Source organism: Nomia melanderi, chromosome 1 (genome assembly GCF_051020985.1).
Source record: "Nomia melanderi isolate GNS246 chromosome 1, iyNomMela1, whole genome shotgun sequence".
NCBI classification, from domain to species: domain Eukaryota; kingdom Metazoa; phylum Arthropoda; class Insecta; order Hymenoptera; family Halictidae; genus Nomia; species Nomia melanderi.
The window spans coordinates 802,543-825,625 of NC_134999.1; the positions used below are offsets into that span (position 1 = coordinate 802,543).

Genomic DNA, 23,083 nt, shown 5'->3' on the forward strand with positions numbered 1-23,083 from the left:
TAAACAAAATCCCTAGCGAAAGACCCCTCTTGCTCCTGTACCGTCAGGGGGCTCTTATCGTGAACAAAGCGAAGAGGTTAACTCACCATAAGGAGAAAATAGAGCTTACGAGTTTCTAATTCGAGATCCTTAATCTAAGTTTAAAAAAATAAATATATATCTTACCTGCTTAATTACACCTATTTTAAAATTTATTTTAACATTCATAACTTGTAAATCATGGCGCAAAGTAGATTAGATAGAATTGGAACAATTTTTTCAAGGTATAATACATATTAAATTTAACATTTTTTACAGATTTAGTTTGAAATAGGTTATAAACCGTTCTATAATTATTATAATTTTTTATTATGATCGATGATTTTTGTCATTGCACAATTAATTAGAAAATAGTATAAATGAAAGAAATGTAGTGATAATATATTATACGGGTTAGAAATATATTTATCTTATCTAAATTTATGAAATTGTAATGAAATAGGTTATTTTCTTAATGTAAATGTATTTTCAATATCATATACATACTTTGTTTTTGTATCAATTTTAGAGTAACAGCGTTAATTGAAAGTGGAGCAATAAAACCAATTAATAAACCATTATGGTACGATATATATAAAGCTTTTCCTCCAAAGTATGAACCTCGTTATGACAGACCTGCATCACAAAAACCATTAAAACAAATTTTTTATGAAGAAGATATTATAAGAGCGTAAGTGCAATTAAACAATGAATTTATATAAATAATCAATGAATGGCTGAAAATATATTTTTACTATTTTGTAGGCAATTTCATAAAGATATATCCCTTTTACCTGCAATAAATTTAGAAACAAAAGAAGAATCTCATACTGAATTATTCCTTAAATTATATGCAAAGTATTTGCAGGTAATTTATAGTAAAATATATCAATATAATGTTCTATGTTACATTTATCATATTATTTATGTAATTACAGGGTGATTCATCAAAAACTGTTGCATATCAAAAGACTTTGAAAGAATATGTTTCATTATTTAAAGATGACAATCCAAGATTGGAAAAAGTTTTGCATAAATATGGCAGTGATACTAAACCTGAATCTTAAAAAATCATATTATTATGTATGTATTTAATATATATCAATTAGTTCATTTTGGGAAACAAAATTAATATAAGTTAATGACCTATTTTTCATGTTACACAAGACATATTATCCATTTTATACTTTCACTTCAAATGACTTTATTTTCATTAATCATTCGCATGCTAAGAAGATATTTAAAACTGGTATCAGTAGATAATGTAGCAATGTAAATAATAATTTCACATGTATTATGTATTTCTGATCATGAATTCATAAACGTAACTGCTATAATAACATTATTAACCCTCTAAATGCAATGCACTTTAAATAAAAACAATTTTGTTAAAACGTAAGTGTTGTACATAATCTATTATATGTGTATGTGTATTTAATTTCTGCAAATAATAATGAGTACGTAAATACATATTTATATGCCTCTTGCAATAAAATACAATACATCAGTATAATATACGGTACAGCACTTACGCATGTTATTTATTTGTTTATTAATGTGCAACTTGTTAATAAAATCAAAAATTCTTTGTTATTTTATATATAATATTTTTTTTATCATTTTTACCGTTACTACAAATAAAAATGGTATCACTAGTTAGAATGACATTTTAAAATATATCAACATATTTACAGTAATGTATGGGGAATATAAAGCTCAGAATATTTCTTAAAAATAAGCCTATAAAAAGATTTTAACTTTTTATTCTCTGTACCTAATTTTTATTCACGATACATTACAGGGTGAATATTCAAGAAATATTCTTACCTGTCATAACCTTTAAAAGAATATTACAGATTTGTATACGAAAATTAGTATCCCTTACGGTTATAGCATAATATATCTAAAAAATAATTAACAGTTATCGATTATAAGAAAAAAAATATTCTTTATGATATACTGTCCAACACTAAATTCTATACAGTTATTTTTCAAACGTAATACAGATTCATTTTCCACGAAAATTGAATAAGCGAAGCTACAATGTCCATGAGGAAAATTTTCTCATTGGTGTTTGTTAGGAAAGCAACAAATATTTTGTTAGGTTTAAAAAAGCGAGGATTTGGAAAAGATAAATGGAACGGTTTTGGTGGTAAAGTGGAATCTGGAGAAACAATTCTACAAGGAGCTCTTCGGTAAATTATTTTAAGTAATTTGAGATTAATAGTTGCGTGCATTCTATGTTACGCACATATGATTTTGATTTGATATTTAATTAAAATTATAATCCATTTTAAATCATAATCATTTTAGCGTTAATTGAACCCTTAGTATTCAACAATATATTATTTTTTGTAAAGATCACATTAAGTGATAACAAAATTTTAATAAAACTATGCTACATTCGTATAACATGTGACATGAATGATAGAAATTGTTTCAAAGTTTCGAATTAGGTATAAATTTATTAATTTTGGAACTATTTATTATTTTCATTTTTATTAAAAATTCTTAATTACAATAAAATTTGTATACGTGAGCTTTTCAAAGTATATTTAATAATGTAATTATACAAGTACAGGAACAATGTGATATAAATTAGTAAATTTATTATTTTTTATGAATATTCTTGGATGTATGTATAGTTTACATTAAATCATTAGATTTAAATAATGAGAATAACAATAAAAATTGTTGAACTAAAAGTAATACATGTGCAGTAATAATATAATATACAAGAAATCTAGTATTTCAAGTTCTTCCTTTACAATTTTACAGTGAGTTAAAAGAAGAATGTGGTTTATCTGCAGAGGATTTAAGAAAAATTGGTATTTTAGAATTTGAGTTTGAAGGAAACAATACATTATTGGAAGTTCATGTCTTTGAGACATATCAATATTCTGGAGAAATAACAGAATCCGAAGGTATTTAATTTCTACATATTGAGAATCCAATTAAACAAAATGTTACATCACTATAGAAGTATCAATTCTTAATATTAATAATATATATTATATCCAATTTTATTTTTTGTTATAATTATTTAATTATACATCTAAAAGTACATATGAGTGCTTGAATTTTTTAAATTATTTAGATCAGTCAAAAAATTGAAAATATTTTAATAAAGTAAGAAAATTAAAAAAAAGTATTTAACACCAGATGTTTAGTTAAAAAATATTGCTTATCTACTTAAATTGGTAATAAATATATTCTACTTACATTTAGATATTTCTTTTTGTTTAGAAATGCGACCAAAATGGTATAATATAAAAGATATTCCATTTAAACAAATGTGGCCGGATGATGAATATTGGTTTCCTTATATGTTAAGAGAAGAATTATTTAAAGGATATTTTCTATATCGAGGTCAAGACCTAATTCTTAAACATAACATTGAAACTGTGGAAGAACTACCAGTTAACCATATTCCTTGATAATGTTACACTCATACTTCACAAATACATTTCACATACTCACACAAGAATGATATTAAAAAATGTACTTTCACATTTTTTACTTACATTAAAATTTCATTTCACACAAATTTAATCATTTTTTCATAATAAAACTGGTTTACAATTATCATTATATTCAGATCATTTGTTAATTCTGCATTAAAAGGACTTTTAATATTACTTGTACAAATATGTTACAGACTTCCTACATTAATTGTACTTGTAATTTAATTTTGTATTATGTAAAAGCACGTACATTAAAATATCTTAAATATACATAATGTTTAATGATATATTTGAGATCATCAAATAAATGTTTCAAATGCATTGCAAGGTTAATGAATTCATTTTCTATTTTTTATATTAAATGAATTCATCATTTCTTGGCAAATTTAAATATTTACAAAAATAATAGTAAAGTTACAAAACTATCTTATATTGCATCACACAATAATAAAAATATCCTGCTTAAACTACATCTGGCTTATAAATAACAATTTTGCAGAAAATATTTCAATTAAGCACCATATAGCTTAGTCAGATTGAAGAATACAAATTTTCAGCTTCAGTGCAAGAGATCTTATATACAAAAGGTAGAAAGCTTAAATTATGGACTAAATATCATGGACGTATAGAACTGTGAATTAGTTATATCACTGTTATTTTTTGCACTTTTATGTTTTTAACTAGATACAATTATGCAGCTGACCAATGTTCGGACCTCCATAATAGAGCATACATACTATGCCTAAGATCTTCTTCATCTAACGAATCAGTTGGGAAATCTGTATATCTAGAAATTAGACTTCTGTAACCTTGGCCAACTGTTGCTAATACCAATTTCTTTTCGTCTGCTGATTTGAATGATATTATTTGGCAAACTTTACCCTCAAAAGGTCTGAAGACAGTAATTGGTCTAAGAGAGTTACATTCAGCTACAACTATACAACCCCAAGTTGTACCAATATACAATTGGTTTCTACAGGTTTCAAATGTTGTTACTTGGCACTTTTCCGTTGATAGATTCTCCTCTATAGAAATGGACTTGAGACTTTCCGAACAAGGTACTAATTTAGACATATCTAACTTATTTATTATTTGCCTAGTATCCACATCCCATTGATAAACAATACATCCAGGATACGTGTATGATAGAATAGAATTCTCAGCACTCAATAAATATGTAGCAAATAACTTTTTGATGGCTGCATCTTCAGTAACATGAAAAAGCTGTATTGTATCTATTAAACTGTTATCTTTTAATATATAGATTGATATTCTACCAAAACTTTGTCCAACCCATAATTCCAGTATACGTTTCTTTTTATAAACAGCTGCCAAAGAATATGTCTTTATATTGTCTTGTGTGTCAGTGACAACTTCCATTTTTTTCATTTGAGTGAAAGAGTTTGTTAATAAAAATATTCTTCCACTATGCAATGCAACCACGAACTGTTTCATTTGTTCTAAATAAATTAAACCTACTACTTTAGATTCTCTACTGTGATCAGGTTCCAGATTATAGCTAGCAACACAGCCGAAATTACTGCCTAAATAAACATGCACTTGACCTGCATTATCGCCAATCCAAATATATCCATCTACTCCGCACATTGCATATGGTATTATAGGAGTTTCAATTCTAACATGTTGTAACCAACCCTTTTGTGTACCCAATAACATATCTACTTCGCCGTTATTGTGTCCAAACCAAATTTCATCACCATTCATATTTTCTTCTATAGTTCTATTTGTCATGGTAATAGCTGTTACTTGAGTTCTTTCTGTTAACATTATAACATCTATAAGATGTGTAAATTCAGGTGCAGATGCAATAGAAACTATTTGACTAGCAGTTGGACGATCTTTTGGATTTTGAGCCCAACATATAACCATTAAGTCAAGAGCATAGCAAGGATGAAATGTTTCTCTATACGTCAATGGTGGTCTTCCACCTTCTAAAATGCATTCTTTAACTGCTTCGTGGCCTTCAAATGGTTGTCTTAGAGTAATCAATTCATATATAAACATTCCAAATGAAAAAGAATCAACTTTTTCAGTATACTCTTCTTCACCATTATACTTGATAATTTCAGGTGCCATAAATCCCTCAGTTCCACCAAATCCTTTAGCACCAGTTGGTAAGGTTAATCTGGATATACCGTAATCAGCTACTTTAACATGCACAGGATGTTCAGGATGGTCTTGAAAGGGTAGAGGCATTTGCCAAACTAAAACATTTTCTGATTTTAAATCTCTATAAATTACATGTTGTTGATGAAGATATTCTACAGCTTTTGCTACTTGAAGAATTATGGCCTGTAATGTATATGGATCTAATTTAGCACCTGAACGTCTATAGTTTTTTAGTACATTATCCAACGCACCTTCTGGTGCTAAATCTAACACCAGTGCAAGAGGACTAACTACTATACCAATTAATGGTACAATATTCATGTGCCTGAGTGTTAATAAAATATTTAATTCCTGCCTAGCAGTACAGTAAGCTTTACAAGCATATTGTAAAGGATCACGATCCCATTTACTTTGTGCAGCTTTATAAGCTAATACAGCAGATTGTTTCGAATTTGGTCCTGGTGGAACTGGTTGTAACATTTTGATGGCAACATCAGTCTTCTGATAAGTTCCAGGTAAGCGACAAACTCCTTTAAAAACAAAACCAAATGCACCACGACCTAACAGTTTTCCTAGTTTAATGTCTTCTGATTTTATTAAGTGTTTCAGTCCCAAATCCATAAAAATAATATCTGGAGCTACGTGTGATAATGGTATGTCAGAGTGTTTAGGGCAACTAATTGGTTTATTGCTATAAGCAGATAGAATACATTCTTCTACCATCCAAGAATATGCTAATATACCTTCAAATTGGACATTTTGTTTAGCCACATCTGGGTGACCTTCTAAAGATGGCATTCTGCTTGATGTTAAGCTATCATAGCCTACTCCACTATCACCATCAGATTTGTAACTATCTTGACTTTGTCTTTCTTTATTTACGTAATACCGTTGAATATCTTCTGCTAACCGATCATTATCGGTGATGTCATTTTCATTTTCTCCATTATTTAATAAGCATCGAGGACAAGGTATTAAACGGGTAACTAATAATTTACCCTCAGATGTATGAACGAAACGTGTACCTAATGTAGGATACCAATCTTCTAATAAAATATCAATATGGTCGACTATTAGAGCTAGTAGTTGTGGCATACTTTCTGGACGAGGTTCAACTACAATTGCCTGATATCCCATCGGTTCATCATCAGCTTCATCAGTATCAGACATTATCGGCTGCTTAATTACTAATGTATCAATTGGAAACCAAATTTCTAAAATAGCTGAATTTTTTAAATCTACTGTGCACCATATACCATCTTGTTTTAATTTAAATTTAAATTGTCTATAATCGTATGGTACATTTTTTAAATTGTAATTGACTTCTTTGAGACGTAGTAAAGTAATATTAGCGTATCTTAATTCTATTCCTGTTTGCCAAAGTACCCATTCTGCTGGCCTGTCTAATAAACTTATAAAAATATTATCATCAACAAAATCTTTAAATGGTGCCAAAAATGACATTACAATTTCAACAATAGCATCATCAGCTAATATTCTAGTTATGAGTCTTGACCAAAAACCACTTGGAAAGTAAGACATCAGAAGAAGTCGCGTGACGGAGCAATCGGGTTGTGACCTAGATGTTAGTACACATTCAGCGTTTGGTTTATCTCCAGAGGAATGTTGAAATACTGTCATAGGAGACGTCATTTTCTTAGAACGTACGTGCCAACCACGTGTTTTCACTGGTATTTTAATTACTTGATTATTTCGTAAAAGATCTTCTTCAGTTGGCAGTAAAGAAGGAATTAATAAAGTGCGATAGTCCCAAGTTAATGCAACTTCAAACTTATTTAACAGATTAACAATATATCCTTGTGTGTCTATGGATGATATTGTTGAAGATTTAAAAACGTGCTGTATATCATCTAATTTCATTACGCCAGATCTAGCAAATGGATTAATTTCGCGTATAGTAACTACATGCGCTAGCATATCGCAAAGCCATTGAGGATCAAGAAAGTATAAATCTTTCAAGGTAGCATCATCGTAGTGCAAAATAATCCCATTTTCATGGAGAAAAAGCGTTGCTTGATGTAGTTCTGCGGGATCTCTGAATGATCGATGCAGTTTTTGTAATTCATTATTTACTGCTGTATAGTATTGATCAGCCTTTAAAACTGGATCTGCGCCTGATAATTTTCTATCGTATGCAAGTTGTATCACAACATCTTCCAAGGCGAGGTAGCTGGAAGGAACTTTTTGCTCAAGTAATAACTCTTTGCTGCCAGGTGATCTTAAACTGAAAACAACATCATAAATCAAATTACACAACATTTTTATGTTGTGTCTTGTTTTACAGCTCACTTCTATAGTTTCCATAACCTTAGGTAAACCACATTTTTCAGCATCAACAACATTTATAAATTTATCACGAATATATTGTTGTAATGCTTCACTGTGTTCATTTGATATGTCATAATGAGTGCCAACAATAATTACTGGTGTATTAGGTGCTCTGCTTTGAATATTTACCAACCACTGAAATATTTCTGAAACACCCTTAAAACCATCTGTGATTCTCCATACAACCAAGTACAAGCTACGCTTAGACAGAAAATACTGATGTGTTGCATAATATTCTCTTTGCCCACCAAAATCCCAGGTCCTGAAGTAAACAGGTCCATGGGATGACTGACCTCTCATTTTTTTCTCATAAATCCAATCTCCAATGTCAACACCAACAGTAGATATTGTTGTTCCTCTTGCAGTCTTTGCATTGATATTTTTATTACCCATTCTTTTTGCCCAGTGTTCAGAAGACTTTTTTTTATTTGGAACTTCACCTTCCTGTCTCAGTTGTTCTAACAAACTTGTTTTTCCAATACCTTGTATTCCCACAATCATTAACTTCATACGAGCATATGGTTTAGCATCTTCTAAAATTGATTTCAAGTAACCAATAACATCCATTGTTTTGTATTTTTTGGATTCAATCATTGTTTTTAAAGGGTCTTGTAATTTACAACCTTGAGTATTTAAATTCCATAAACGAGACAGTAATCCCATTTGTGGTGGTAATTCAACAATATCTGGATTACCACTTATATTTAAAACAGAGAGATTGTTAAGCTCATAAATATTCTGTGGTATTTCTTTTAACTTATTATTACTAACATCTAACATACTAACATTAGGGAACAGTAGATACAATTTTGAACCGGAATAAGTCATTTTCATATCTTTGTCTACAATCTCTTCCTCTAGAGCTGGCATTTCTCCATCATCGATTGAAGTTAATTGAATTCTATTTAACAAATTGTTAGCAAGAATTAATGTTCTCAAATTTTCCAATCTCAAGTGACGCCTATGTGTACAAACTGACATTAAAACTACATCACGTAAAGATGTTGTTTGTCGATTAGTACCTGGCACTACTGGAGATTGTACATTTGTAGTAGGACAGTAACATGCAGTATTTGCTTGTTCCATTGCATCAGCACTATCTACTTGTGGTAAGCTAGGCCATCGAGAAATTTGATTATTAGATAAGTCTAATTGTTTTAAACTCGCAGGATAAGACGTTATGTGACTCATAGATCTTAGAGAATTGTAAGCCATGTTCAATCTTACCAAATTAACAGCTAAGCATGGTAATGCTACCGGGACGCTATTAAACAAATTGTGCGCTAAATTTAAAGATGACAATACCGATCTTGCTCCATTTTCGTTGTCGTCTGAAATTTTTTCTGAAACTTGAACCGACCGAGTCCAAACGTGTGGACGATTCATTTCGATAATTTGTGCATTTGCTATTTTCGTGAAAGATTCAAATTCCAATGAATCTTCGCGTGATATACCAAATTGAGATGCTAAGCTGCGATTACTTGGACTATGATTTAAAACATCTTCACGTTGTGATTTTCGTAAAATATTTTGTGATATTTGACTGGGCAAATCTTTTAATAAATTAAATGATGCATTCAATTCTTTTAATTTTGGTGCCCGCCATAAATTTTCTGGAAGACATTGAAGTTTATTATTTGAAACATCCATAATTTCTAAAACAGGTAAATTCATTATAAATTCAGGTAACTGTTCTAATCGATTGTCCTGAAGATAAAGTTCTTCTAAAGCAGGACATAATTTGTCCTTCTGACTTTTTGGGTCAGCAGTTAGAGTATCTATTTTGTTTTGAGCCATATTGAGGTATCGGAGACTTTGCAAATAAAATATTATAGATGGTACAGAAGTAATAGAATTATGAGAAATGTCTATTCTTGTGATAGCATACAAGACCAAGTCGTTATTTTTAGCACTTAGTTTCTTGTTCACGTGCAGCACTGCATCAATTAACCATTGAGACCTTATTTGTGAGAGATGACATTGTTGATTATGCCAATTTATCATTGTCGGTGTATTTGGAAATAACGTCGAATATGTAACGTTTCCAAAAGAAGATAACGCTGAAAAGTGAGAAGTTTGAGTACATTCAGTCATGGCTTTTTTGTTAATTTTATATTCAGAGTCTGGGTAAGCTTTTATAGATAAAAGCTTTGCTGTCAGCGGTTCATCTCGATTTTGTGCAGCGATTTTGATCGCTTTGCACGTATTATCCACAGCACCATGTTTCAATAAAAGGTCTGCAATTCTTATGTCACGCTGTTGACAAGCTATAATCAGTGCACTTGAGAAATTACTTTCTGGATCATTTTGATCACAAGGAACTTTTAAGGGTAAATTAGGGTCGGCACCTGCTAATAATAAAGCAGTAACAACGTCTGTGTGTTTACTTTTCACGGCAGTGTGTAAAGCCGTTTCACTACCATTGTTGCAGTACAAATCCAAATTTAATGGACACATCATATTGTCGTCTTTTTTATCAAATGCTTTACTTCTAAAATTTAAACTAGACATTAATCTTTGAATTCCACTTGAAATTTTTCTTTTCGATGTAGGAAGTGGCTGAGTAACTCCCATATCTTCTTCTTTAATTTTTCTTGCTTTTACTTTATAGTTTAATAATAATTCTATGATCTTAATATTTCCAAGCATGCTAGATATGTAGAGAACATTCTGTCCTGTAACATCTTGAGTATTAATATCAAATGGCATTTCATATTCAAATTCTCCAGAAGAATCTTTGTAGCATTGATACATATTGTGTGGATATTCAAATTTTAATAGCAAATCAATGACTGTGTAATGACCATTTATAGCTGCTGCATGAATTGGTAACCATTTTTCCACTGTTAAAGATTGTACCTGTTTAGGAAAGTGTCGCAGAAGCAATTCTACAATTTCTACCTTGCCATTATAACAGGCTATATAAAGTGGACAATACTTGGTGACAGAATGTGTTCTGCAATCTGCACCATGATCTAGAAGCAAACGTACTATATCTTTGTGACCCATTTCACAGGCTATAAAGAGCAACGTATTTGCACCATTTGGTGCCATGTTAATGATGTATTCAATGTCAGAAGTGAGTCCCTGAATAATATTCCTAGCTGCTATAGTATCTCCTTGAATACAAGTCGCGCGCAAAGAAGCATGTGTTGCTAACTTTGCTAATTCATATTTCTCTGCTGCTGAATTAAGTAAATTTTTGCAGGCGTCCTGTTTATTTTTTTCAACTATATCTATTGGTTTATCACCATTATTGTCTGTAATCATTAAATCTGCATCGAATTCTAAAAGCTTTTTTATATTCGAACTATGACCATGTTCTGCACATATGTGTAACGGTGTTCGGTAATGGCCCCTTGGACCACACGGTATATTTGGATTAGCACCAGCAGACAGTAATACATCCAAACATCTTGAATTTTCTGTAATAGCTGCGGTATGTAATGGTGTTCTACCCCATGAATCTTGGCTGTTTATATATTGTGCATGTTCTCCTCGTAGAAGATCTTCTAATAATTCTGCATTGTCCCATAAAGCAGCTTGATGTAACAATCGACCAGGAAAATCTTCATCGATTGGAGTATAATCCTCCATAGTGAGAACTAAAAAAGTTGAAAATATAGTTTTGTTTATAAACTAGCCAGTTACATATAATAGTAACTATCAAAATGTCATATTCTTTCATAATAATAATGTTACATTGTTTATTTATTTAAGTAAATTTTAGAAAGAAACATAATTATAAATAACTTCTAAAAAGATTTTCTAGTTAGACAATTCAATTTTTTATTTCTTGCACAATAGTACCATATTTTGGTTTTGTTTATTATAACAAAAATGTCCATGCTTTTTTACCGTAAGAATGTTAATGAATGTTTATGCTTACCAGTTGTATCTATAAATTATTATGACTTCCAATTACACATTCACATAGTTTGTATATTCTTCTCTTATGATGTTTTGCATATCTTTTTATTTGAATTTGATTAAAATTGAACACTTGATGTTCATTGCAAATTATATTATGAATATTATAATTATTCATGAATTTAAGTATGTCCACTGTATCTAAAGTGGAAGTTAGATATTTAAAATTGTTTATAAACATTTGAGAAATGTTAATTACTTGTATATTTATTTAAAAAGTATCTCATATTTCAAATTTAGTGTCTAAATTATTTAAAAATTATAAATATTTTAATAATAATAAAAGTACTATCACTTCTTTCATTAGTATACTATGTAATACCATATTTCATTTTCTAAATTAAATATGTATTCATATATGTATGAAATTGGTGTATATGTCAAAACGTATATAAATTGAAGTATAGATAAATAATTATCATAAAAATCATGATTTTGTTTGTAACTCACACTTATCATGAAACTTTTTATATATCTTTTAACTGTTTTTCGTATATTAACAGAAGAGTATCACGATAGTCACAATAATTTTTAAGATGAAATGTAAGAACAGTACTAAACACAACACTTGGTGATCGCCATTTTGTCAGATCTTTTTATCGACTGTACACACCTTTAGATACAATTCTATGCATCAGTAACATTGGATCGATTAAAATAAACAGTGTTACGAGAGACAACTCGTCGGTGGTATTACTCTCTGTATTATGTAATACCATTGATGACTTTTCCATTTATTAATTGATTTTATTATATGCAATGTACATCCACTATAGTGAATCAGTTTTGTTACTTACAATAAGAATATATTTAATGTTCACTGCAAAACTTCAGTAAGAATATTTGTTTAATATTTATACACATTATATACACATTAAATATATTATATATATTTATAAAATTGATACTAAAATACTACTTTTCATTTAATAAAATTAACTAATCAAACATAATAAAATCAATAATAATTTGATTTCTTGTTGATTGAAAGAATATCAAAGTTGTATCTTTTCATGTTTTAATTATAAATCTAAATTAATAAATAATTTATAACAAAAATTTATGTAATATATATTGTTCGAATTTGGCTCCACTTATGAATAAACACTACTTATTTATAAATAAGAAAACACTTTTGTTGGAATATCAAATCTATGTTGATTGAGAAATTTTTCAATAGAATTATTGATTTGAAAGTGAAAATTTGTTTAATTTCTGCAATGATATTATTTGGATAAATCGTTTATTATTAATTTTTCACATCATCCAGGTAATAATATGAAAATAGATGTAATTTGAAAACAGGACAAATATACTTACATTTACACCATTCTGATACGAAATTACTCTTATATTAAGAATAATTATCTTATAAAAAACGTTGTTTTTATATATTTACAATATCTATAATATTTTATATAAATAACAAGTCATGATATAGTATACTCAAACAAATTTTGATGTCAACATTATAAACAAAGACTTATGATGTGGTATATAATATTCAATAAGAATACATTGATATATAGAAATGGAAATTTGTTTAATTACAAAATTAGAAAACTTATACATAATACATTCCAGTAAACTTTCTAATGTTCTACTGGCAACCTTCAAGACTCAACGCACGCGCTAAATTTCTAGCAACGGCTAGTCGAAGGATTTCAACTTTGCCTTGAAATTTTGGATCATCTCCATGAGCTTCTACACAACGTAACAATTCATAACAATCATTGGAAGAAAGGGTTATATCTTCGGCTTCTAATAACGGAATAGCATCAGATAGAAGAATTGACCAAAAGCTGAAATAAAAATTTTGCATAAAACATTTTTTTTTTTATGGAAGTCAAACGTATTAGTATTTATATTTTACTTACTATTTTGGAGTTAAATTTGAAACTAAAAGTGATACTAATAAGCTTGCTGCTTCTTTAAACTCCCCAATGCGATACATTTGATGAAACTCACAATACTTTCCTAATATGAGAATATAACAAAAATAATTATTGTCTCATTTAAATATTAAAATATTCCTACTAAAAAATCGTATTTTGTAGGAGACGAGATAATTTCAAACTACTACTTTCTAGAGTAGATTGAACGTGTAATGTATACTTTTGTTATCGTCGATTTGCCTAATAACACTGGTCAACATGAGTTTTATCACAGAATGTTTAATGAGGGATCTTAATATTATTTCTTATGTTAAATTCGAATATACAATTCATTTTTCTCCATCACCCACAGTCGTTGAAAAAGTTCATTTTGAAAAAAAAACTGAAATTTTCAACTTTGAATATTTTATTGCACCTTAATTACGAACATTTTTCAAACTTTCCTTGCGCAACATTATTCTATGGACCTTCCTGAACACAATGATGTAAATTTTAATGACATTATAAACATTTAAACATATTTAAACTATGTTGAAAGGCAAAAAAACTAGAAGAAAGTCTAATTCCAATATGTGTTAGAGCAGATATCTACTTTACGAAATTCGTTGAAACAAGTTCCGAGACACATTTTATTTTCATTTGAGAATGGAAAATATTGTACAAGCAAAGTTTGAAAAATTATTATATTATATATTCGTATTTAAGACACAATAAATGTTCAAAGTTGAAGATTTCGGTTTTTTCAAAAACTATGGGTGTTGGAGAAGAACGGATTGCATATTCGAATTCAGCAAAGAAATACTATGAAGATCACCCATTAAACATTCTGTGGCAAAAGAAAAATTAAATATTGTGAACCAGTGAATTGACATTGAAGGTTGGCGTATAAATGCAGGAAAATCGAAAACGTGTGTTTTATTGTTTTCCTTGGTTTAAAATAAAAAATGATAACCGTAGGTAAAAGTATACCACAATGTTATTTGATGGTATCTGTACTTCACAGATTCTTTTTTGAACGATAATCAAAAAGAAATTATTATACAAAATGAATTGAACTTTAACTGGTCAAATATATTTGTTCACCTTCAATTCCTAAGAATGAATTCTAGTTTAAGGTATTGTATCAGCTATTAAACAGTATGATCTTATAAAAGAAATACTATGATTGTATTTCATAACTTATATACTATTTTTTAACTTACCTAAAAATGTGAGTCTATCACTTGCCATCATACAAAATCCTAAATTTTCTAAAATGTCGCGGCATTCAAGTTCACCAGTATCTGCATACTGTTTCAGAAACTGATCAGCTATATATGTTACAAAACCACTATCTTGTCCCTTTAATGCCCATGCAAGTGCATTTCCAAGTCTGCCATGTTTTATGCATTTTATTCCTTGGATTTTGCATATACTGGTGACTAAAAAGAAAGTATTCTTAAAACACTGTTATATTTTGTAGAATGTAAACATAAACATTAAGACTAACCAACGTGATCCATTTTATTATCACGTGCTATATCTATTATTTTGTTTATTCTCGCTTCTGATCCCATTGGCAGTGATTGTATCAATAACTCAAGTCTTGCTAAACCTTCAGTGGGACAATGTATTAAGTAACTTCCACCACACTGCCACAAAGAATGATGACCCATCAATGCATTACCATATTCTAATATAAGAGACTCGTGAAGCTGGCTAGTAACCCTAATACAGAGACACAGTTGTATTTTAATATTATTTTTTGTAATTATCGTTAATTATTAATTATAATATTTATTAAATTACTTACTCAATTTGATCTTTATCTAAAACTTTAAGTTTACCGCAGGTATAGAGTAAATCCACTAAATGTGTTGCAAACCATCCATTATCACCCATATATTGTATTTCTTTAACAACTTGATGTAGATTACTTTCCATTAAAGCACGTATAGCATTATCAGATGGTCTATTAGCTTGCCATTTTTTAGAAATACTATTTGCATGATGTGAAAGTTCAGGTTGTTTGCAACATGGGGATGTGTAAAATAATTTTGCTGCTAACAATTCGTACCAAGCATCTGTATAAGATGATAACTGCCACAATACTTCTTGTTCTCCTGCAATTAACTAAATTGAATGTTTTTAAAGAAATTAAAATTGTTAACATTAATTCATTATTTATTCAAAAATATTGACAATATAAATACCTTCATGATCATTTCTAAGTCTCTGTCAATACTGAAAGCTTTGCTATTTAAATTTGAACACAAATCTAATTGCCAATGTTTCCAACGCATAGTAAATTCATTTACAGAATAACCACCATACACATTATACACAGGCATTGTTTTAAGAATATTCTCTGCAATCATGAAACCAGGATGATCTGCTTTACTGTGTAATGCTAAAAGAGCCCGCACTGAATCTAACTTCCCATGTAATGTACAACGTATAACTGTCTCCCAATAATTTGCATGCTTTAAGTCAGCACCAATTGCCTTTTGAGTTAATATTTTATTTGCCATGCGTTCTGTGGATGGAAAATGAAACTTAATCCATTCTAGCAATTGTGGTAAAACTACATCTCCTAAATAAAAAATGTCACAAATTAATATGACACATTAATTTATTAAATATTGAAAGAAGAAACACATATTTCTTAAATACATAAATATGATGGAATATCTTACCAGGTACTACATCTATATAAAGAATTTCGGTCAGATGCCAGACGCATTCTATTTGATAAAAAATAGTGAGAAAGTTTTCAAGTGATTCCCTTTTATCAGACAAAGACTTTCCACATATATCTTGTAAACTTTCTATACATGCTCTTAAGATTGATCTATATTGTTTACTGTGTTTTAAAAGTTCTGGTCTAACATCACCAGAAGATAATTTAATTTTTCGAATGGATAAAAAGACACCATTACTTTCATTCACAAGTTTACGTAATTGTGGTGAAAACAAAATTACTTCTGGTTTTAAAATATGTACAGTAGAACTATACTTATTATAATCCTTGTTATGTAAATTTTTAGTATTGTATATACTAACTTTATTACTATTTATCCAGCTAGCACAGATACGTTCATTTTTATGTACATTTGGAATATCCTATAAATGAAAAATATTATTGTTAATATACTTTTATAACTGTAAAATAATGTTATAATTTTATTACATTTTTTCTATAGATAATTATATTTAAATGATTACATGGAAAAAGCAATATTCTAATTTTAATATATTACACAATTTGGTTGTAATTTTGGCAACAAAGTATATATTACAGAAGACAATTCAAATATTATGATGCATCTGTATTTATCAAACTTTTCTGTTTGATAAGAATTAACACATACAATAAGAATTAAGAATTAATAAGAAAGTAATTTTCTATAGAATCAAAATAACAATGAATATTGTAACTGGTGAAAATGTAGGTTAAGTACTAATCCAATGCACGTGGTTAAAGAAGTTTTATTGCTTACAATAATTGGAGGATTGTCAGCTTCGGCCATATCAAATAACAAAACCACTTTCGTTTAAAGTACACGTTAATTTGTATTAATCATACGAATTTTACATTCGTGATAATGCTTTTTGTGTAAATTAAAAGTAGATACTGTAGAGATCATCGACTTCAACGAATTCGATTCAATATTTTCGATATATCGTAATTTGTCGTTGGAAAACTCGTTCAGAAGTCAAATCAAAGCGATGTATAAAAATTATTATGTACACGTTAAATTTTACAGTTTATCGTACATACTTAATGCTATAGGTTTTTATGAAATTGAAATATGATGTATTCAAGATAAAATGGTCAATAAGTTTATATTATGTTTTTGATAATTATATTGTATAAGACATTTTACTTGATTTTGACACCACAGAGTTGAATGTAAAAATCAACTTTGGTTTTTTCAACAGAATACTATACTTTCTTTTGCACTAGTTAATGCAGCTTTTTATTCCTTATAAAAAAGTATTAACGTACTAAATAGATATGTACGTATGCACATATTTCCTAAAGATAATAGTTTTGGACATATTTTAATTTAAAGAATAGAGCGTAATTTTTTTTACTAACTTTCACGTTATTTACAGAAAGGTTCGACAAAACTCAACAATTAAATTATGACATTTTTGAAATCGTGATTCATTGAATGATATTTTTCTATGTTTAGTAGTAATTCTTTCTTTCATGCTTGGAAATTTCGAAAAATTTTATTTAAGACATTTCGTGATGCAGGCATTGTGTGCAGGGCAATCATCTTATTACAAGCACATTGTTAAGCGAATATGCAGTGGCATATCTTTATATCATTATTTTCACGATTTCAAAAATATCAATCTAAATGATGGTTTAGTTGAAATTTTTCTGTAAATAATGTTAATATTAGTAAAACAATGATGATTTATTCTTTATATTAAAATGTGTCCTAACTATTAGCTTTACGGTATAAATAGGTTAACACTTCTTTTACGAAGTATAAAAAGCTGCATCGACTGGTGATAGTAGAGAGGTAATAGGTAAGTACATAAGTAGGTACTATGTACTTACCTACAGTCTACTTATATAGGGATCTGTAATAACGCGGGAACATTTAGTGTATTTAATCTTCCGAAGACCGCACCGGAGTCACTTGTGACTCGCGTTATTGAGTGGTAGGGGGTGTGTCTCAAGCGATAGCATTGAGTCAAAAGTGGCTCCGGTGTAGTCGCTTGAAGTGCGGTCGTCAAAGAGCTAATAAATAATGATAATATAAAAATAACATTTCTGAGGAAATTAAATTCTTGAAACTATGTATGTACATACATGTATATTTTAAGTAAAATTTTTCTGGTTTTGAATAAAATTGTAAAGTACTTTATCGTTTGACGATACATTTCCAAAACAAATTTTAACAACTTCTGAACATCTTATTACAATTTAGGAGTACTTAATAAATACTGCTATGTTTTCACTTTTTCAGATGTTTTGGATCGTTTGTGTACAATCTCCTCTTTCTCGCTTATCTGACGATCGATGGAAATTAATGGAGTGTAGATCTGTAAAGTAGTGGTAAGAAAACTATTTATAGATGCAGATTATAAATAATTTGTATTAAATTTCAGATATAGTACGGTGTGGACCAACCAACGAAAAGACGAAATTTGGAGGATTTATAGGGCAGGAGGAGAATTTTCAACTGTGGGCACTTATCAGCTTTTGAGATATTAATAAAAAACTTTTGGTAATACTGTAGAAAGCTGACCGTAAAACCGATTTTCCTAAAGTTGATAAATGTTATACAATTCGATATTTTTAACAACTTTTTTCTCTGATAAAAAGCCTGCTCCGTTTCAATTTCTGAGATAATCGCGGAAAGCTTAAATTAAACCAACTATTGTAATAATACTTAAAATGTACTATTGCACATTTAATGGAACTTTTATTTTTATATTTGAATGAACATTAAGAAATTTGTACAACTGTATGTAAATATCACATTGCTACATAATTTCATTTAATATACACACCAACATGTAATAAAAAATGTTTTAGTTTAATATGACGACCTGAAATAACTCGTTATTCAGTACAGAAATAACTGTTTCAAACAAAAGTTGTATGGTTTCTAAGGCAACATACTGTTCTATGTGACAGTACTGTAGTACTACAGTAATGTAGTACAGTTTTTTTTTAAATAGAATATCTAATCTATATCTTTTTTAATTCGAATAGAGCCTGAAATTCTGGGTAAAAATTACTAGACAAGATACAATATAAAATTAACATTTACTGAGATATTGTCGAAATACGTTTTAATTTAATCAATGTTCACTGTTGTCCATTGGTATCAATATATTTGTTTAATCAAATGATGAATGAACAATGTATTTTTTCAAGTATTGCTGCGGTTATTGTGACGCATGCACTAGTATTCGATTAGAAAAGTGAAATGTCTTTGACTCGGTACACATTCATTTATGAAGTATGGTTTAACACTAGAACTACCGAGCATTTAATACGATTAATATGTAATCCGTATAAAAATTGTAACAAAAGATTATTGTCAGTTTTTTTTAGACATTCATTATAGTATTCAAATGAAACTATTCATTTTCAAGATCATTTCAATTATTGAATGCTTTTAAGATATTAATAATTGCGAAACAGAAAGATCAAAACCAGTCATTTTGACTGGTACGGTAGTTCTAGTGTTAATGATTTGGTGACTAATTATGCCGCCCAAACGTTTAGGTTTCATCAGCATTGATAACCGATTTTCCGACATTATTGAGGATTCTTTTTTATTCTATAGTGCATTTTTTTAGGTTTACTTCTCCGTGATTTGTAAATGTAACTTTATCAGTCCACAGCATGGTTTGTACAAATATACCATTTTACAAAATCCAGTTGATGGAATTTTGGTATGTATATTAATAATAACTGATAAGGATGAAATTTCCGCGAATGAAGTACACGCGCAACTGTAGGATAGACCAAGGCGAATAGGATCATGGTGAAACGGAAAAAAATAAGAACATTGGCCATATTTGTTACGTTGTTATAAAAATCAGCATGTTGACTGTCCATATTACTTCATACACCATCTCTACACTTAATCTAATACATCTTCAATTGTTTCAAACCGTTGTTTGCCACCAGCACATATTATTATAAAATAATATTATTATAGATTATTGATTATTATTAATCTCTAAGGTGTTTAAATTCAGTATTTAATGTGCTTTATGTCTACTCCATTTCATTGGCGCAATACCTGTTAAAGCAAATATTTTTTTTTATTCATGTTATGAATAAATATTGCAATACTTCTCTTAACATTTGATATGAAAGGTATATTGAAGGCAATCGTAACATGTGAAACCCACTTCGGGAGTGGATAGAGGACATAAAAAGACAATCACAAAATTATAGCCATTATAACCACAAAAATGACTATAATCTGAATGACTATAGTCCCACGTTAGCCAAGCCGACCGTTGGTTCAAAAGTGAAGAGGGGCAAGGAGCCTCGGCGTGCGCCAATAATGACAATGCGTCCGAAAGCCGAGCGTTGTGAGTAAAAGTGTCTTGCTTAAATAGGAACATCTAAGTATCTTCATTATTTTTTGGTAAACAAATTTTTTTAAGGCGAAGTTATATTATTCAGGGACAAATTTTATTCCTATATTATTTCTTCCATATTTCTGCAGAGATTAAAAAAAAATGATCTTAACTACCATACCTTCGATTATGGAACATCGAAATATTTACGGGGTGTCTCAACTAAGCGGAAACGCTTTTTTATCTTATAATACGAATTACTGATTGATATAGCCGCAGGGCTAGGTTTTAGTACACATCCATTAGTTAATACGTAATGCGATAATAACTTTAAAACACATTATCATCTCGACATTACGGCATCGAAACGGTATAGTCGTTAAGGCCGTTAAGTTGGATTGTTTAATCTCTCTATTATAGAGAGATTATTATAATGTGGAATAAACAGTATAATGATAACAGTCTTTATGAAAAGAGATGTAAACGTTCAATAAGTTCTGGAAATTATTTAATGTGTAATATGCTTATATTCTACGGTCAAGTGCAGTGAAAATTGAGTAGATGTGCTATTGTAGCAGATACATACGTGCTGTAGCATGGTTGTATGAAATTAGCGGATACGAAGAATGTGCACGTTCCTGTCTGTTTTCTTTTGGCTGCGCTTTTCCAGAAAGATCGGAAAAATATCGATATTTATTTCGGTTTCGGTATAGCTTTCTCGGTCTTATGTCAGTATTAATATTATTTGGGTTTAAACTTCTAAGCCTAATACCGGTGTCAAAATCACACCGGTATTAAGTGTCTGGGTATTTATATAGGGCACAGTATGTATACTGAATAAAAAAACCTTACAATTAGTGAACATAGGTCGAAATCTCAATAATTTCGATTGAAACAAACAATTGTTTGATTATGAAGTAAAAATGAATATCTTTCAATTTTTTAGACAAAAGGTTTCCATGCGTGTATAGAGAGTAAAAACCACGTTATAAATCGCTATTTAATCTCAGTCTGAGTATTATGAACTACAAAAAGAAGATACATCATTGCATTCATATGTAAGTTATTTTAATTTTAGGCTGTGCGATTTTAAGCTTCATTCATTGTAAATATTGAGAAGACGAAATTGTGAGAAGTATATAATCAACTTTAATTTTATTCAAAGAAAAGAGATGAAACAAGTAAAAAGCTGTAAGCTTGACTGTTGGGCGCCGTTGACATTTTTTGTGGTCGAAATATAACGATTAATATGCAATAATTTGGCTCGTGCAAAAAATGTCTATATAAGAATTTTGTTATATGTTCCTAAAATATAAACACATATTTTGTAAGAGTTTTAATACAATAGGACGCGGTTACATCGGTCTTCCACAATTGATTAATGCTATGGACGTGCCGCTCGATCTTTTAATACTTTTGAATCGAAAACTGATTTTAAACGAACTTTTTCGAACATTCTTTTACATTCCAGGTCTTTCTCGAAATTTTCCTTTCCAACATTTCCTCTTCTTGCCGTTATGGAGCGTCGATGCGGCACGTCGTGGTCATTAGTCATCTTCACTCTATGTTCACACTTGCACATCTTCACATTACGTTCACACTTGTCCACCTCTACACCACGTTCAGACCTGCCTTCTTACAATTTGTATAAAATTTTGCAGGATGTTTATTGTGACAAAGATCGAAAACAGGGTTAGATACCTGATAAAAAGGTTAACGGGCTCGGAAACTTGTTAATCGACTGTTTGTGGTTGTTAATTCTTAAGTAAAACCAATAAAGTAAACTATACCAATAAGATTCGCTATCACGCTGTCGTACAATAAACGCTCGCTTTCTGACTACAGTTGTGACAATCGCTGTTGCATTTCCATTAGCTTTTGACACTCATCCCCATTCGCTCTCTTTTTCTTTCACGTACACTCTTCTCTCTTGTAGTCTGACCTTTCCATTTATAGTCAAGGTTCATGCGATCACGTAAGTAAATACACGCTGCGTTTCACATTTCACAATCAGTCTTGCAGTCCTATTACTTATATAGTTCCAAGTACTCTTCTTTCGTACTTCCGCAGACTCTCGAGTTTTCCAAAATCATCCGCACGCAGAGTTGACCCACGAAATTCATACCCACAATTTTGAGTTCGTAATTACGTTTATTACTTCTTAATCCAATCTCCTTAAACGTCTGTAGGTGCATCTGATTCGTGCCAGGGCACGGGAGTTTTCTAGTCGCGGGCCAGACACCGAAATTC

At 29.8% G+C, this 23,083-nt stretch overlaps 4 protein-coding genes across 9 annotated transcripts; 2 read left to right on the forward strand and 2 right to left on the reverse strand.

Moving 5' to 3' along the window:
- The first annotated feature begins 51 nt into the window (after positions 1-51).
- Positions 52-20,179, forward strand: mRpS23 (mitochondrial ribosomal protein S23). 4 transcript variants are annotated; one of them, XR_012999825.1, is made up of 6 exons: positions 52-263; positions 548-709; positions 784-886; positions 957-1,101; positions 18,754-18,842; positions 18,896-20,179. XR_012999825.1 is itself a non-coding variant. In XM_076372707.1 (5 exons), the coding sequence occupies exons 1-4, from the start codon at positions 220-222 to the stop codon at positions 1,083-1,085; spliced, it is 438 nt and encodes a 145-aa protein (XP_076228822.1). In that variant the 5' UTR covers positions 52-219; the 3' UTR covers positions 1,086-1,101; positions 18,896-20,179. The 4 variants fall into 4 exon arrangements, 3 of the variants coding, with proteins under 3 accessions (XP_076228822.1, XP_076228816.1, XP_031849255.1); XM_076372707.1 differs by lacking the exon at positions 18,754-18,842; XM_076372701.1 differs by lacking the exons at positions 18,754-18,842; positions 18,896-20,179 and adding an exon at positions 2,025-2,172.
- On the forward strand, positions 2,062-10,676 carry LOC116434718 (oxidized purine nucleoside triphosphate hydrolase). 2 transcript variants are annotated; one of them, XR_012999822.1, is made up of 5 exons: positions 2,062-2,213; positions 2,797-2,942; positions 3,265-4,069; positions 4,167-6,127; positions 6,214-10,676. XR_012999822.1 is itself a non-coding variant. In XM_076372695.1 (3 exons), the coding sequence occupies exons 1-3, from the start codon at positions 2,062-2,064 to the stop codon at positions 3,453-3,455; spliced, it is 489 nt and encodes a 162-aa protein (XP_076228810.1). In that variant the 3' UTR covers positions 3,456-10,676. The 2 variants fall into 2 exon arrangements, 1 of the variants encoding a protein (XP_076228810.1); XM_076372695.1 differs by having other exon boundaries at positions 3,265-10,676.
- On the reverse strand, positions 4,173-12,728 carry Lrrk (Leucine-rich repeat kinase). 2 transcript variants are annotated; one of them, XM_031993285.2, is made up of 3 exons: positions 12,342-12,728; positions 11,851-12,026; positions 4,173-11,566 (listed from the first exon to the last, which is right to left on the reverse strand). In XM_031993285.2, exon 3 carries the CDS (start codon positions 11,556-11,558, stop codon positions 4,173-4,175), a length of 7,386 nt encoding a protein of 2,461 aa, XP_031849145.1. In that variant the 5' UTR covers positions 11,559-11,566; positions 11,851-12,026; positions 12,342-12,728. The 2 variants fall into 2 exon arrangements, with proteins under 2 accessions (XP_031849145.1, XP_031849138.1); XM_031993278.2 differs by having other exon boundaries at positions 11,851-12,032; positions 12,342-12,722.
- Nup75 (nuclear pore complex protein Nup75) lies at positions 13,416-18,436 on the reverse strand. The gene is made up of 9 exons (XM_031993300.2): positions 18,342-18,436; positions 17,266-17,552; positions 16,462-16,888; positions 15,979-16,358; positions 15,579-15,898; positions 15,276-15,493; positions 14,989-15,207; positions 13,769-13,868; positions 13,416-13,693 (listed from the first exon to the last, which is right to left on the reverse strand). Exons 2-9 carry the CDS (start codon positions 17,293-17,295, stop codon positions 13,492-13,494), a joined length of 1,896 nt encoding a protein of 631 aa, XP_031849160.1. The 5' UTR covers positions 17,296-17,552; positions 18,342-18,436; the 3' UTR covers positions 13,416-13,491.
- Positions 20,180-23,083: the final 2,904 nt, after the last annotated feature.